Below are 17,689 nucleotides of genomic sequence, written 5' to 3'. Positions count from 1 at the left end.
ATTTTGTGTCAATTTTATTGTTAGTCCAGTCACAAGAACTCAAAAGGGGTAGAGGGGGAAATTACCCACTCCTTGACAGGCTTCACCCTAATTTTGTTTAGTAAAAAACCCTCCAGGTGCTTTGGCCAATAATCTCAGTTTCAAATACATATTGAAATGTCCCATAGTGTTTTTTTGTTTTTTTTTTTAATTTCTATTGTTTAAGACAACCAGTTTTTGTTTTTTTATTTATTTTGCCTGTGCTGGGTCTTCGTTGCGGCACGTGGGCTTCTCTAGTTGTGGCACGCGGGCTTAGTTGTGTTATGTGGAATCTTATTTCCCTGACCAGGGGTCGAACCCGGGCCCCCTGTGTTGGGAGCGTGGAGTCTTAACTACTGGCCCACCAGGGAAGTTCCAACAAGTGTTTTCAAGATACTTCGTGTTAAAACATTTTGCACATTTTGGGGGTTAATTTTTATTTTTTATTTTAGTGAAACACAACTAACAGCGAATGATTACTCTTTCTTTGGGGCTTTGTGGGAGGAAATTAAATATAACTTAAACATTCAAAATGTAAAACTATTACGTGATTAAACTACACCTAAATTAATCTTTGATTGAAAAAATGGCTCAATTAATTAAAAAATGTGAATTTGTGGGCTTCCCTGGTGGTGCAGTGGTTGAAAGTCCGCCTGCCGATGCAGGGTACATGGGTTCGTGCCCCGGTCCGGGAAGATCCCACATGCCGCGGAGCAGCTGGGCCCGTGAGCCATGGCCGCTGAGCCTGCGTGTCCGGAGCCTGTGCTCCACAACGGGAGAGGCCACAACAGTGAGAGGCCCGCATACCGCAAAAAAAATGTGAATTTGTTATCATTTTAAGATTGACATTTGACATTTGGCACTGTCTGCCACAAATAAAAAAGCAGTAAAATTATTTACCAAGTTCTCCATGATTTACCAGGCTCTTTGTTAGAAGGCAATCAGCTTCAAATGACAGAATACCTGATGTAACAAGAACAACTTTTATCTCACATGATACTCTGAACACTGGTGGTTCCCAGGCTGGCTCAAAGGTCAATAGTGTCCTCAAAGATCCAGGCCCCTTTTTTTGTTTTCCTTCCTCTTTGCTACTCTTAGTGAACTGGTTTTCATGATCACAAGCTGACTGTCAGAGCCTTGGACATCAAGTCTTCATATTATGGTATACCAAGCAGGAAGGAAAGGAATGGATAGGAAAAGAGCCTTCTTTACATAAACTTTCTTCTCTCTCAATCAAGGAAGAAAACCTTTCCAGGGTTCACCAACAGACTTTCTGTTACAGCTCACAGGCAGAGTTGGGTCATATGTCCATACCTAGACTAATGACTGGAAAAGAAAAAAGGAGTTAAAATGTCTGAGTTAAACTAGTTATAATATATCCCCTGGGACTGAGTGAGACCTACCTTCCGTGGGCACACTGCAAGCAAATGATAATTGAGAGGGCCTCTCTCAGCAAGAAGCAGGGGTGTAAGCTAAGTAGGCAACCAAGAGTTTCTGCAGCATTCTCCTCACTACCCAATGCCTACCTCTGCACCATTTCCAGCTAAGCCCTTCCGCCTTACACTCGAGTCCTACTCAGCTTCTTGCAGTTCCCAAATACATTCCACAGCTTCCAGATTCTGATTACACCGTTCTGTATGCCTAGAATGTTCTTCTCCACCTTTTCTCCTTGTTCTTCATGGCTGCTCCCTTTTGTAGAAAATCTTTCCAATAACTCGGCCTCTCTGTTCTGTGACTTCCTCTTCCAGTAACCAAATCCCCCACTCACCTCAGCCACTTATTTCGTGGCCAGACCCAAGACTTGTCATTAACTGCATCTCCTCCACAATCTCAATTTCCTGTAGCTTCAGCAAGTTAATGTGCCTACCTTACGCAGTAATTCCCATAGTCTAACCTGAATTCATCTATAACGGCTCAGGAAACAAATTCTCCAACCGCAATGCCTGGTTCTGTGAACCAAAAGAAGAAAAATTAAAACTTCTCTTCCCAGCATTCACAACTGCTGGAGTTCTTTCTGTTTCCATCCCTATTTTAATCTCAGTACTTTTGGGGAACAGAATTCCAAAGATGCAATGTACCTATCTTTCCTTTCCTGATATTGTCTGTGAACTGTTGACTCTGAATTCCTATAGAAAAACAAGAGAGAAGGATAATTTGCTACTTGGGCTATCTGAAAAAGCTGTACACATATGGTAGAAAGATAACTGTCCAAATTTTTGGCATGGTACAGATTATAGATCTCTGAGTCAGGAGAAGCCAGTATAAGGACCAAACAGTTTCACATCTTTTTTTTCAGACAGATTTTGTATCATAAGGTAAAGCCTGAGCATACTAAGGCAGTTTTTCTCAATTCAGCCTGCTCTGTCTTGTAATCAATGGAAATTTTGTCTACATTCTAGAACTTGGTTCTTCATCAGTTTTCAGCATTATGATTTTTCTTTTTTTTTTTTTGGTCTTTCAGTGGGAAGTTATGTGATACTACATTGGGGGCTACTAGGCAGATACCATTTTAAAACTAAAAATTGTTTAGTGTTTTTTTTTTAACAAGGTAAAAATTCAGTAAACATAGTTTCAAACATCTCATAAAAAGCTAAGCCATTTTAGAATATCTTAAAAAGATTCTCCCTATTTACTTCTGTATTAAAAAAGTAAATAAATTAGATTGGGGGGGATGTATTTTAAACTGCTTCACACATTATGCAAAGAAGGAACCATGAGAAATGAAGAACAAAAATAAAAATATCCCTGGATAAAATCCACGTGTACAGAAGATGATTCAGGATGTTATAAATAACTCATATGAGGTAAAGCAAACATGCAATATTTATATATCATTCTCTGAAGAAAGGGTATATTTTATTAATCCTCAAGTTCCTTAGCAGATTAATAATAAAAGCTTAGTATATGTATCAACAAGTCCAACTGCTGGGCCCAAAGAAAACTCAAATTAATTTAAGGTGAGTTTGCTTCTTTTTCATCTGATTCATCATCCATAACCTAAAACAAAAGAACAAAGAGAATTTAAGGATTAGAAATTGCTATTTTCCTGATTTTAATATTACTTGCTTACCTGAAATACTCTAATCTATAACAATGCGTGTCAATTCAATAAGAATAAATCTACCAACGGCCCCCAAAGCACAAGGTTTGCATCATAACCTGATATTCTAAAAACATAAAAGCAAATTGAATATTAGCAAATTAATTAAAACATTGGTCTCTTTTCCTTGTCCCAAAGGAGGCTTCCAATAGCAGAGTCTCAGCTGGACAGAGAAGACTATAATGATAACTGGTATTTCCTAGCTGTATGACTAATATATATAACTGACATTCTTGCTTTTTTTTCCAAAAGGACCTTATTTCCTTAAATGTATTCTAGGGAGCTATACCAAATTGTTACTGTAAAAATATATATTAGAAAAACGAATCACTAAAAAAGGTAAAGAAACAAAATATCATACTAGCAACTAATTATTTTGGTCTTACTGACATAAACGTTCATTTTAAACCTTAGAAGAATGTGAAGATTTTCATTTCAAGTAAGTTAAGAAAGATACTAATGAATACTTGAAGAAAAAAAAGAACAGATTAGTATCTTTTCATGAGTTAATATATTACTCAGATACTAAAAACCAACTCCTTTGGAAAGAAAAAGAGTTATATAAACCTAAGACTATTTTTTCTCTTCACCATATCTACTATAATTATATGCCAATTCAGGTTTATAATCCAACTGCCAATTCATCACCCCACCCTGGACAAGTGAATAAAAACCTTCCTTTGTCAATCGACCAAAGTGCTAACTACTGTAATTTTAAAAAAAGGCATGTAGAGGGGCTTCCCTGGTGATGCAGTGGTTAAAAATCCGCCTGCCAATGCAGGGGACATGGGTTCGAGCCCTGGTCTGGGAAGATCCCACATGCCGTGGAGCAACTAAGCCCGTGCACCACAACTACTGAGCCTGCACTCCAGAGCCCATGCTCTGCAGCAAGAGAAGCCACCGCAATGAGAAGCCCACACACCACAACGAAGAGAAGCCCCGCTCACCACAACTAGAGAAAGCCTGTGCACAGCAACGAAGACCCAATGCAGCCAAAAATAAATAAGTAAAATAAATAAATTTATTTTAAAAAAGGCATATAGAGGATAATGGAACAAAAATTAATTTTAAAAAATCCAGATGAATCTGGCTCTGATCTGAAACAATCAATGGAAAAACAATTCCCTCATAGTTTCTTTTGGGTTGAGTAAAAAATGGATATTTACTTCCAAGGAATTGATATTTTTATACCTAATCTCAGCAGCACCCAATCCAAAAAATTTTGTCAATCAACTTCTATTTTAGGCAAAAATATTATTTGGATTGTTTCTAAGTATTTAATACAAACTATGTAAACAACATTTACAATACACAAGGCTAAGTGTTGAAGAACACAGAGACCTAGATATGATTACAAACCTCTCAAGGAAATTAACCCTGAACAGAAAACTGAAACAGAAACACAGAAGCTTTGCACAGAAGTACAGCTTAATTCCAAGTGAAGGACTGATAAGAATTTCAGAGAGGAGACGGCATGTATTGTACCAAAAGGACAGGTTTAAATACTACCCAGAGATGAGTGAGTCTCACAGGAGCTGAGAGGAGATGATGCCCTCTCCTTAAAGGCACAGAATTACCTGAAGAGTTTTTTCAAATTTCTAATTTCCACACGCTCTTTCCTTACTTGATAATCTCTCTCCATAAGGCCATGCCTCTTGTTTGAGAATTACTGCAGTGAACGTCACTATCACTGCTGAGAAAGTACTGTACTATATTCCTTAGATATCTTGGGGCAGAAAAAATGTTGACATCAGTCTATAGATAAAGCTCTATTACTCTACTCAATAGTCTGTTGTACTGTACAACAAAGTATGATTTCTTGATGAGCCTCCTGCCTGCACATTTAAGAACAAGAAGTGTTTAAATACGAAGTAGTGGAGCTCTTCCACTAAAGACTTCTAAACCTCATCTATAAAATTTCATCATGTTTTGAATCCCCTTTTCGTACTTTTCTAGAGCAGCAGTATGCCCTCTGAGTCTCAGTTTCCCACGTACAAGATGGAAATGACTTACTTAATATTAATACACTGTGTCGTTAGAAGATAAATGAGGTAATACTTGTAAAAACACTGGGCACATAGTAGGTAATTCATAATACTAAAGTTAATTCTTCAATAAGGAGCCTGCAAGTCTGATAAAATGTAACACAACGATATAACCCTGGAAGAAAATGTCAGGTCATGAATTTCTTTTCTTTCCAAAAAATTCATTTGAATATTAAATCTGAACTGTCATACAATATTGGCATACCTGTTCTACACCTTCTACTTCTGGAATATAAAACTGCAGCATGTTCTGAATTCCATTTTTCAGAGTAATGATTGAACTGGGGCAGCTGGTACAAGAACCTTGGAGTTTCAGCTGTACAATGCCATCTTCAAAGCCTTTATAGATTACATCTCCTCCATCTTCCTGCACAGTTGGCCTGCAGCCATAGAATATTTGTGATATATTTAAAATAATAGAAGTTTTTGTCAAAAAAATGTAATAAAACTCAGAGCTTAGATTTTATATTAATAAATGCACAGTTAGAGCTTTTATAATCAAGAACAGTAACTGCAGGTAGTCTCATTTGTAATTTTTTTAAACTTTCAGATAAAATGCCAAAATTCATTCATACAAATACTTTATCTGCTTATTACATTTTAATCTTGCTTATTAATAATCTTTCTCAAGCATTTAAGATTTCAAATTTCCTAAAAATTATACTGATTACCTAAGATATACTCATTCACTTCTTTTAAGTGAACAGAGTGAGACTGACATGTGCTGGCTTTTTTTTTTTCTAGTTAAACTTTGCATTGAAATATAAATACAGAAAAATGCATAAATCATGTATGATCAGTTCAGTGAATTTTCACAAAGTGAACATACATTTATTCTAGACCAAGAAACAGACACTACAACCCCAGAAGTCACCCTGTTCTTCCTTCTAATCACTCCTCCCAACCAATGGTAACCATTATCCTCCCTGCTATCACCCCTGATTAATTCTGCCTATTTTTTAACTTTATAATTTATAAATATAAATTCCGTTTAGAAAACACAAAGTATTAACTCTTTTTTAATCTGGCTTCTTTTGCTCTTTGTGAGAGTCATCTACATTGTGGCATATAGTAATAGTTCATTCAATCTCACTGCTGCACAGTATTCCATTAAGTGAATATGCCAGAATTTATCCATTCTATTGTTGATGGACATTTGGGTTAACAGCAGTTTTTTGCTTTTACAAATAGTGCAGCTGTGGAGATTCTTGCAAATGTCCTTTGGTATACATATATATTACAGCTGGGAATGTACCTGAGAGTAGAACTGCTCATCAAGAATATGCATATGTTCAGATTTAGTAGATACTGCCAAATAGTTTCCCAAAGTTATATAAACTTATATTCCCACCAGCAGTACATGAGAATTTCTGTTGCTCCACACATCCTTACCACCAATTGGTGCTGTCAATCTTAATAATTTTAACCATTCCAGTGGATCTGCAGTGGTATTTCATTGTAGTTTTAATTTGAATATTCATAATGACTAATGAGGATGAGCACTTTTTCATGTTTAGTGGTCATTTGGTTATTGTCTTTTGTGAATTACTACTCCAGTGTTTTTGTGAAGAGACTGCTCCAGTCTCTATTTGTTTGTCTTTTTCTTAACAACTTGTAAGAGATTTTAAATATATTCTGCCATATATATAAATATCTTCTAATCTGTGCTTTGCTTCTTCACTGTAAATGACGCCTTTTGATGAAGAAGTCACAATTTTACTATAGTCCAATTTATGTCTTTCCCTTAGTTTGTCTTGTCTTGTCAAAAAAAATTTGCCTACCCAAAGGTCATGCAGATATTCTATTTTGAATTTCCTTTGTGATTTCTTTGTTGACCATGGGTCTTTTTGAAGACCATTTAGTTTTCAAATACATAGAGATTCTGTAGATACCTTTTTGGAAATTGACATCTAGCTTAATCTCACTGTAGAAAACAATATTCTCAATGATTTCAATCCTTAAAATTTGTTCAGCGTTAAGATTCAGAATACAGCCTATTTTAGTAAATCTTCCATGTACACTTGAATAAAATAAGTATTTTGTTCTTGTTGGGTGCAATGTCCCATGTGTGTCAATTTAGTCAACTTTGTTAATCATGTGTATAACTCATATTTTATGAGAGTCATTTTATATGTTTGCTCTATTTGTTATTGAGAGAGATGTGTTGGCCTCCCATTATAATTGTGGGTTATCTAATTCTCCTTTTAGTTCTCTCAAATAGCCTTCATTTATTTTGAAACTGTTATTAGATGCATACAAGTTTAAAATTGGTATATATTCCTCATAGAAATTACCCTTTTATTATTATGAAAGATTTCTCTTTATTGCTAGTAATGTCTTTAGCTATAAAGTATATTTTGTCTGGTACCTGTATAACTACATCAGCTTTCTCTTATTCATTTTTTGCATGCTATATATTTCTCTATCTTTTTACTTTCAACCTTTCTGTGTCCTTATATTTAAGGTGTATACCTCTTACAAGCAGCATGTAGGTTTTTTTAAATAGCCAATCTGACAAACTTATTTTGTTAATCAACCCACGTACATTAAAATATAACTACTAATATGTTTGGGTTTATAGTACCATCTTATTATTTATCATTTTGCATTACTTTGGATTAAACAAGTATTCTTTTTTATATTTATTTATTTGGTTGCGCTGGGTCTTAGTTGTGGCAGGTAGGCTCCTTAGTTGCAGCTCGCAGGTTCCTTAGTTGTGGCAGGCGGGCTCCTTAGATGTGGCTCACCAGCTCCTTATTTGCAGCTTGCTGGCTCCTTAGTTGTGGCACGTGAACTTTTAGTTGCGGCATGAGAACTCTTAGTTGCGGCACGCATGTGGGATCTAGTTCCCTGACCAGGGATCAAACCCAGGCCTCCTGATTTGGAAGTGTGGAATCTTAACCACTGTGCCACCAGGGAAGTCCCCGTATTGTTTTTTATTATTCCATTTTCCCCCTCTATTGGCTTGGTTATACACAGTCTTTTACTGTTGACTTAAGTGTTTCTTACACAAGATGCTTATTTGATTTCTTAAACTCTAATATAAATTAGTACTTTTATCAATTCCCAGATAATGCCAAGAATGAAGAATACTTACTCTTTTTTTTTATTTTTTTTTTAAAAGATTTTTTGATGTAGACCATTTTTAAAGTCTTTATTGAATTTGTTACATCATTGCTTCTGTTTTATGTTTTGGTTTTTTGGCCCTGAGGCATGTGGGATCTTAGCTTACTGACCAGGGATCGACCCCACACGCCCTGCATTGGAAGGCGAAGTCTTAACCACTGGACCGCCAGGGAAGTCCCAAAGAACACTTACTCTTATACTTATCACCACCTTTTATATCTTTGTCATGCTTTTTTTTTTTTAGTAGGTTAACCCTTCTTTTAAAAAATTTATTTCGGCTGCGCCAGGTCTTAGCTGTGGCATACAGGATCTTTGTTGTGGCATGCGGACTCCTTAGTTGCAGCATGCATGTGGGATCTAGTTCCCTGACCAGGGATCGAACCTCAGGCCCCCTGCATTGGGAGCTTGGAGTCCTACCCACTGGACCACCAGGGAAGTCCCCTTTGTCATGCATTTTAATTCCAGACATATTAAAAACCCTATAGGACACTGTGAGACCCTTTTTGCCATATATTCTACATCTCTCATACTTTTTTGCTGTATTTTCCATTCTCTTTTCTGTGCTTCAGCTGGATATTTTCTATTGACTTATATTCCAGTACACTAATCTTCTCTCCAACAGTATCCAATGTGATGTTCAACTAACCTAATGAGTTCTTAAGTTTAGCTATTATACATTTTAGTTCCAGAATTACTTTTTTTTTATAGATTCCAGTTTTCTGATGAAATTCTTCATCTCACTTTCTATTTTCTCAAACATTTTATTCACAGTTATTTTAAAGATCATGTCTGATAACTCTCACATCTAGGTTATCTATGGATTTGTTTTATTTTCTCTTGGTCCAGTTTCCAAATTCCATGCCTAGTAATTTTTGGACAATGAATGATGAACAATGTACATGAAAAACTGAAGTGACTCAGGATTATATTACATCAGAAAGGATTCACCCTATCTTTTGGCAGTAGCTCAACCTGCTGTGGAATTAGGTTCACTCAATACTGGACTACAGTTTTGTAAGGCTTGGTCTACCTCTGGTTTGTCCACTTTCAAGGGGATAGTCCTCTAGAGAGTCCGACTAAAAGCCTGGGTGTTCCTTGAGGCCCCACACTCCTTGACAGATCCTAAACTCCAATTTTTGTCACCACCCCCAGCACCATAAAACTGCCAAAACTCTGCTCACCTTTTCAACTCCTTTTTGTTTGACTTCTTAGTCTCTTCCCCTCCATAGCTAAGAACAAGTAAGTGCCATGTGGGGAGAACTTCTGAGTATTAGGGCTTATTTTTTTCTTTTCTCTGGGATCTTGCCCTTTAAAGTCAAAGCTTCATTGGAAACCCAGAATTTTAATTTTTGTCTTCCCATCTCTACAAATTTGCTGAAAGCAACATAGTTTCTCTGATTCTTAGCGACTGCCCTTTGCCCAGCTTCTCATATTCTAACCTCACATCAAGAATCAGCAAATGCCCCAAGGGAAGTTTCAATGTGCTTCCCTTCTCTACAGGATCTTATTTGCTTTGGCAGCTATCTAATACTGTCCAACAACACACAAAAAAATTTTTTTGTATTCTATCTAGCTTTTTTGGGAGTTGTCAGCAGGACTATTGGTCTGCTACAAGCAAAAGTGGAACCCTATGGTTCTCTACTCATTTAAATTTATTCTTTTGGGGCAGCAGCCTGAAAAGAGGTGCTCCTCTCTTCACAATTCTCCCAAACACTGTTAAGCCATTTTTTTCTTACTAAGAAATTTGGTATTATAACAATATCAAACCCAAATGGTGACCATGAAAGATAAATTATTATGTTTAGACAGAGTGTTATAAATTGTGAGTGAATATAGAGAATGTACAGGCTTTAAATTCAATTGTCATGGTTACCTATTTTGGTTTACATTAACTTATACTTATTTTGTTAACTCTACTACAACCTCAGAGACAAACCAAAAGTACACTGCTACAATGAAAATTGGCTCTGTAGTATTGATATATCTGATCTCAGGTAGAAAGATGAGCACATACCGTATTCTAGTATCTAACAATTCCTTAATCATTGCCACAACTTCATCATCATCTTCAGATCCTAGAAACAATTACGAATAAAACATATCAACAGTAGAAATTTTATACCCATGCAAGTACAAACATTAAAACAGAGTGATTTTAACTTAGGGGAAATGTAAAGGCCATTCATTTGATTATCTGAAGAAAAATTAAGGAGCACTGATCAACATTTGATCAGTGAATACTGATCAAATGTGAATACTGACTAATTTGATCTACTAATTATGTTAGGATTTGAATTTTTTGGCCAATATATTTGTAAACTTTCATCCTTCTCAAGAATTGAAAAGTAGCAGAGAAAAGATATTGTCTGAATTTTGATGAAAACTTTGAGACAAAACAGCACACCTGCTTTGTAAGTTAAGTTATATTTTCAATTTCTCAATTTAGTGGTTTTCAAAATGACAATCACACTAAATACAGATGTAAGCCTTATGGAAACTCTAAAATGTTTTACATATCTGAGCAAAAACTTGGTTTTTTCATTTTCTTTCATTTTTGTTTTTTTTTACTTTGTAAGGTCATACACCGATCTTCACACATGCCTATTTTTATGGGTTTTATATTTTTTTGAAAAATTTCTTTACCATTGGGAAAATTAAAATGCAGCTAATTCAAATTACACTGTGACAAACACTAGAGTTCTCGCAACAATATAAGTATCAACATATTAATATTAAATTATATCAACTTTGAATTTTTTAATAAAAGAAATAAAATATAATAAAGTTAAAATTCTCTTACATCAGCAAACCTACATTCCATTCCACACCATCACTTCCACAGGCAACCACTATCATGACTTTAGTGTATATCCTTCAAGTACATGTTGACATTTACAAGTCTATATCTATACACACTATACACACTGTTCTATACCTTGTTTTATTTCTATTTAATATACCTAAAAGGTTTTTCCGTATCAGCATATAAAGATATGCCTCAATTTAAAAATTAGGTGCATAGGGCTTCCCTGGTGGTGCAGTGGTTGAGAGTCCGCCTGCAGGGGACATGGGTTCGTGCCCCGGTCCGGGAAGATCCCACATGCCGCGGAGCGGCTGGGCCCGTGAGCCATGGCCACTGAGCCTGCGCGTCCGGAGCCTGTGCTCCGCAACAGGAGAGGCCACAACAGTGAGAGGCTCGCGTACCGCAAAAAAAAAAAAAAAAAAAAAAGGTGCATAGTAATTTTTGTATGGCTTTGTCTTCATTTGGCTAGTTTTTATATTCTTTCAGTTGTTTCTAGTTTGCTATTTCTAACAATCCTGCAGTATACATGCTTACGTAAAGTATATATCAGTGTATTTTTGCATATATATCTAAGAGATAAATTCCTAGTTCTGCTGGACTTCCTTAGTGGCACAAAGAATCTGCCTGTCGATGCAGGGGACATGGGTTCGAGCCCATGTTTTTTCTTGGGCTTACCTGGTGACGCAGTGGTTAAGAATCCGCCTGCCAAGGCAGGGGACATGGGTTTGATCCCTGGCCTGGTAAGATCCCACATGCCATGGAGCAACTAAGCCCGTGGGCCACAACTACTGAGCCTGTGCTCTACAGCCTGCAAGCCACAACTACTAAGCCCGCACACCTAGAGCCCACGCTCCACGACGAGAAGCCACTGCAGTGAGAAGCCCACACATCACAACGAAGAGTAGCCCCCGCTCACCACAACAAAGACCTAATGCAGCCAAAAATAAAATGTAAATAAATAAATAAATTTATAAAAAAAAAAAAGAAAGCACTCTTTATATAAAAAAAAATTCCTAGTGCTGGGTCAACAGGCTTGTGTATTTTTAAGTTTTGGTAGATGTCAAATGGCTCTCAAAACATTATATCAATTTTACATACATGTCCATCAAGAACACATACAATTTAAAATTTGTATTATTATTTAAAATTTGCATAAATGGTATATATGTAAGAACATATAAATAAACTCTTCAGTTTTCCTTTATCACTTAATATTTTTTATATCTTTCCACACTGATATCTCCTAATCAAGTTCACTCCTTTTAACTGCTAACATATTTTAAAAATATTTCAATGAACATGCTTCCACATGTTGCCTTGTGTACATTTATCACTCATTTAGAATATATATTATCTAGAAGTGAAATTGATTCATTTAAAGGTGATTATACAAATGTTTGTGTGTGTGTAGATACATGTATACATATACATACACACACACACACAAAAAAAAAAAACAGTATCTGTACGATATTGGAGAAAGGAAAAATTTCATCAACAACAAATATAATAATCACAGCTAGTATTTGAGATCCATGTGACGTTACTCTTCCAAGTGCTTTACATACAATAACTTATTAAAACAATGTACACAAAACAGAAACCACAAAGGATAAGACGAAAATATGCGACTCCATTAAAAAGAAAAACTTCTGTGCTTGCTTCAGCAGCACAAATACTAAAACTGAAATGATACAGAGAAGATTAGCATGGTCCCTTCACAAAGATGATACACAAATTTGTGAAACGTTCCATATTTTAAAATAAGAAAAAATTTCTTTCTTGTTTTCTTACATGGGACTTTTGTTTGTTTTTATTTTTGGCTGTGTTGGGTCTTCGTTGCTGTGAGCAGGCTTTCTCTAGTTGCAGTGAGCGGGGGCTATTCTTCGTTGCAGTGCACAGGCTTCTCATTGTTGCGGCTTCTCTTGCTGTGGAGCACAGGTTCTAGGCACATGGGCTTCAGTAGTTGTTGCACGCGGGCTCTAGAGTGGAGGCTCAGCACTTGTGGCGCACAGGCTTAGTTGCTCCATGGCATGTGGGATCTTCCCAGGCCAGGGATCAAACCCATGTCCCCTGCCTTGGCAGGCGGATTCTTAACCACTGCGTCACCAGGTAAGCCCAAGAAAAAATTTCTGAATGACAAAAGACAACCTAAATATAGTGAAAATATAAGGCATGGTTAGGGAGAAGTTATTTGCTATGAATATGCTTAATTTATATATAGTATATTCAGGATTTATACTCAGAATATTTTTTAAAAACTTGCTAGGGCTTCCCTGGTGGCGCAGTGGTTAAGAATCCGCCTGGCAATGAGGGGGACGCGGGTTCAAGCCCTGGTCCGGGAAGATCCCACATGCCGTGGAGCAGCTAAGCCCGTGCGCCACAACTACTGAGCCTGTGCTCTAGAGTCCGTGAGACACAACTACTGAGCCCGCGTGGCACAGCTTCTGAAGGCCACACGCCTAGAGCCCATGCTCTGTAACGAGAAGCCACCACAGTGAGAAGCCCGCGCACCGCAACAAAGAGTGGCCCCTGCTCACCGCAACTAGAGAAAGCCCGTGCACAGCAATGAAGACCCAACACAGCCAAATATAAACAAATAAATTTATAAAAAAAAAAACAACTTGCTAAAGCCAATACAAAAAAGACACATAATTCAATTTTTTAAAACATCAGCAAAGTTTATGAACAGGAAATTTACTGAAAAGGAAAATATTGGCCAGTCACATGAATATTGGCCATATGTTTGTATATATGAAAACCTTCAGGCTCAATATTAATCAAGGAAATGCAATTAAAACAAGACACCATTTTACCCCTAACATATTGGTTAAAAAAAAAAAGTAAACACAAAGTGATGATGAAGATATAAGAAAGTTGAAATTCTTATACACTGCTAATTTGCATGTAAATTAGAACAATTTACGATACAGCAATTCTGCTTTTAGGAATATACTCTAAAAGTACCCTAAAGCAGGTTTCCACAAATGCACAAAGAGACTTGTACAAGAACACCCAATGCAGCAATGTTTGTAACAGAAATTAGCACAATTTACTTGGATATAAGTAAAGGAAAAAATTAATTAACTGTAATTTATTCATATAATGGAATACTATCCAGCACTTAAAATAAATAAATGGGTGTATTTCAAAATACGTGAAAAAAGGAAAGTTGCATATAACACAAGTTATTTAAAGTTTAAGAACAAAAACCAATACTATAAATTCCCTGCAGAGACTTACATGTGTAGTAAAAGTTTAAAAACAAACTAAATTTACATACATTTCTGTAATAGAAAGGGAAAAGGGATGGGAGTTCTGGGTCTTTGGCTATGTCTTTAATATTTTATTTAGAAATGAGTCTAAAGCAATTAAGGTAGAGAGTTAAACTTTGTTAAATCTGAGAAAAGGGCAAATTGGTGAGCATTATAATATTATTTTCTATATGCCTGAAAATTTTTATAATTGAAAATTTTAGTTTTGTATAATATATTCAATTTATACACAAGTTTTATAAAATGATGGATGAAACTACTACACATGAAATTTTGTCCCCTCTGGGATTGGTTCCAGAGCTAAATATAGTACAATGATAAAAATCTGTAGTCCCATGACTTCTGAAATCAAGACAAATGTGAAGAAAATAGAACAGTTTAAAAAAAAAAGATAAATACTAATTACCCAACACATTATCTGCTTCTCCTGAAGGTGTTTCCTCAGTAACTAAAGGTAAGCCAGATGCAAAGAAATCCATAATTGTAGCATAGATATCTGGTTTCAGTAAATTCCAGTCTAACTCTTCATTTTCCTATAAATATTTGAAGGAAAACGTTACATTTTCAACCAAGGGCAAAGACAAACACAAAACAATACCTTTAAGAATCTTTCCCTATATATATTCTATAGCACTCATTTCTGGAAAATATATGTCAGTTACTGTTCCTAAAGGAGCTGGCTTATAATGACTTTCAGAAGATACAATCTTAGAACATCCCCCAATTCATTCATTCATCAAATAAGTGTGCTGTATGTACATGCCCTATAGAGGGGATACCAAAATGACTAAAAGATGTTTTTTCATGAGGTGAAGAGAGTTAAAATACTGAATGGATTCTGTGTTTAAAGAGGGTAATAAAGAGACTTCCCATTCTTTTAATAAAATAGGATATAACTGCTTGATGAACTATACAGGATATTCCATGACTATTCAAAAAAATTCAACTTACGTATATTACTTAATAGTATTGAAGAAACCCAATGACATAACTGTTGAACCATAAGTATAACGTGTCTTATCTACGGCTACTGTACTAGAGGACTTGTGGACCGTCAACTAGACTGGTATCCGTAAGAAAGAATCCATAACTATTTCACTTCTATATCTGGCCAACTAGTTGATTCCATTAAAAAAAAGAGACTGATAGTACCCAAATAGTACTAACATCTAAAACGAGAAAGGCAGAATGTTTTGTTTTAATTTTTTAAAGGAGAGCTCTTTAGGCGAAAAACTATTAGAGGCAGTCTAGATTCTCAGGAGGCTGTTAGCTAGGGTCTATGCTTAAATACTATTAAAAAGTGAGTCTTCGTATACAAACGGGTCTATTTTTGTCATGGATTAAGAACCAATTTAGAGACAGTACACAGAAGGTAAAACAGGCACTACTATGAATACAAAAACAAAATTAGTGAGACGTCTTAGTGATGGGTAATGAGTACTATTTCTAGGTAACATTTTAATAAATTATTTGGAAGATAGATCAGAAGGCTACCTTAGAGCTTCAGTAAGTAGTGGGCTCTACTGAATAGGGAAATATTGGTATTAAAAGAAAAAAAATATTATGAAGTTATCTGAATGAGAAAAAGGCAGCATATAAGCTGCAAATATACATTTAGGGAAAAAAAACCGATGCATAAAGAAGCCTGTGAATTATCAATTACAAGTTAGAAAGGGAAACAGGCAATCACTGAAGCTATCAGGTAAATGCGATAGTCCATGATGAGGAAGGCAATTGGAAGAAAGCACATCAATCTACCAGTCTATCTATTAAATATCAATGTGTGCCCTAACTTGGAGTATTATTTATTGGTTATATCATTTCATTAAGAAAAAATAATGGAGCTGGAGAAATTTCAAAAAGGCTAACTAAATTACAAAGGGAAAGGGAAATAAAAGATGACTTACCAAAAACGAATCAAGAAAAAAAAAAACCCTTTGTAAGCTATAATCACGTTTTCATCCCCCCCCAAATTTATATAACATAGGCTATATGTAAAAGAAATAAAAACTTCTTAAAATACATAATTTCCTATTTGTAAAATGAAGACGAGAAAAACTAGTTATAAGAATTAAATTTTTAAAAAGTAAAAATAAACGGCTTCCCTAGTGGCGCAGTGGTTGAGAGTCCGCCTGCCGATGCAGGGGACACAGGTTCGTGTCCCGGTCCGGGAAGACCCCACATGCCGCAGAGCGGCTGGGCCCGTGAGCCGTGGCCGCTGAGCCTGCGCGTCCAGAACCTGTGCTCCGCAAGGGGAGAGGCCACAACAGTGAGAGGCCCGCGTACAGCAAAAAAAAAAAAAGTAAAAATAAAAACCACGGTAAATTAACTATACTTCAATTTAAAAATGGTTTAAAAAGAAGAATTAAATTAGATAATGTATGTAAAGCACTAGTGCCACATCAAACATGTTGGCAATGCTAGTCCTTTTTTCTCCTTCAAAAAACATCAAAGAAAGAAAATTGGGGGGCTTCCCTGGTGGCGCAGTGGTTGAGAATCTGCCTGCCAATGCAGGGGACACAGGTTCGAGCCCTGGTCTGGGAAGGTCCCACATGCCGTGGAGCAACTAGGCCCGTGAGCCACAGCTACTGAGCCTGCGCATCTGGAGCCCGTGCTCTGCAACAACAGAGGCCGTGACAGTGAGAGGCCCGCGCACCGCGATGAAGAGTGGCCCCCGCTCGCCGCAACTAGAGAAAGCCCTCGCACAGAAACGAAGACCCAACACAGCCAAAAATAAAAATAAAATAAAACAAAAAAAGAAGGAAAACTGAAGAATAACAAAGATAGGTCAAATGTCTATAAACAAGTAAAGACTAGAGATCGGTGAGCACACATTTGCTCACCACAATCCTACATTTGGGGGAAACCACTTGAAACCTGAAAATTCAATTTAGGAAATTTTACATCATTGTTTCCTTCTACAAAAATGTCTTCGAATGCGTACTATGTGCTAAGCATTGTTGTAGGTGAGCTTAACAAGATGGACTATCTTTATCTTCATGGAGTTTACACTCTAGTGCCGGAAAGAGCGGTAATAAAAATAAACAATATCATTAAGAGGTAAGTGTAATGAAGAAAATAAGGTAATAAGTGCCTGGGGGGAGTTACCACTGTCAGTAATACGGTCAAGAAAGGGTTTTCTGAGAATTTAGAAAAAATAACACTTTAAACAACCGGGAAGAACATTTTACAATCCGGATATTTGTGTGAACAACCACAGCCACTGGGATTGCCAGCATGGAAGAAAATCCTAATCCTCCTCCTCATATAAACAGCTGCAAGAGAGTACTAGACTAGATGTAACATGCTGATAACTCAGTAT

At 36.4% G+C, this 17,689-nt stretch overlaps 1 protein-coding gene and 1 non-coding gene across 11 annotated transcripts in view; one reads left to right on the top strand and one right to left on the bottom strand.

The window, feature by feature from the left end:
* Positions 1–212: 212 nt before the first annotated feature.
* The window catches only part of NFU1 (NFU1 iron-sulfur cluster scaffold), a 30,791-nt gene continuing 13,314 nt past the window's right edge, over positions 213–17,689 (bottom strand). For 8 of the 10 annotated variants that reach the window (XM_089923069.1, XM_022561266.3, XM_089923071.1 and 5 more), the window contains 4 exons: positions 14,774–14,900; positions 10,304–10,364; positions 5,369–5,543; positions 213–3,015 (listed from right to left, as the gene is read on the bottom strand). In XM_089923069.1, the coding sequence (XP_089779195.1) occupies positions 2,971–3,015; positions 5,369–5,543; positions 10,304–10,364; positions 14,774–14,900 (408 nt within the window). In that variant the 3' untranslated portion in view covers positions 213–2,970. Of the gene's footprint in view, positions 3,016–5,368; positions 5,544–10,297; positions 10,365–12,886; positions 13,244–14,773; positions 14,901–17,689 lie in introns of those variants that run through there. The other 2 variants (XR_016395417.1, XR_016395418.1) reach the window with 2 other exon arrangements.
* Positions 12,747–12,853, top strand: LOC115803590 (U6 spliceosomal RNA). The gene has a single exon (XR_004024339.1). It is a non-coding gene; the product is annotated as a U6 spliceosomal RNA (small nuclear RNA).

The sequence above is a fragment of the Delphinapterus leucas genome, chromosome 13 (assembly GCF_059928025.1).
Source record: "Delphinapterus leucas isolate spDelLeu-1000000601 "Yukka" chromosome 13, BTC_Dleu_Yukka2, whole genome shotgun sequence".
Classification (NCBI taxonomy): domain Eukaryota; kingdom Metazoa; phylum Chordata; class Mammalia; order Artiodactyla; family Monodontidae; genus Delphinapterus; species Delphinapterus leucas.
This window is presented reverse-complemented; position numbering and strand designations above follow the sequence as displayed.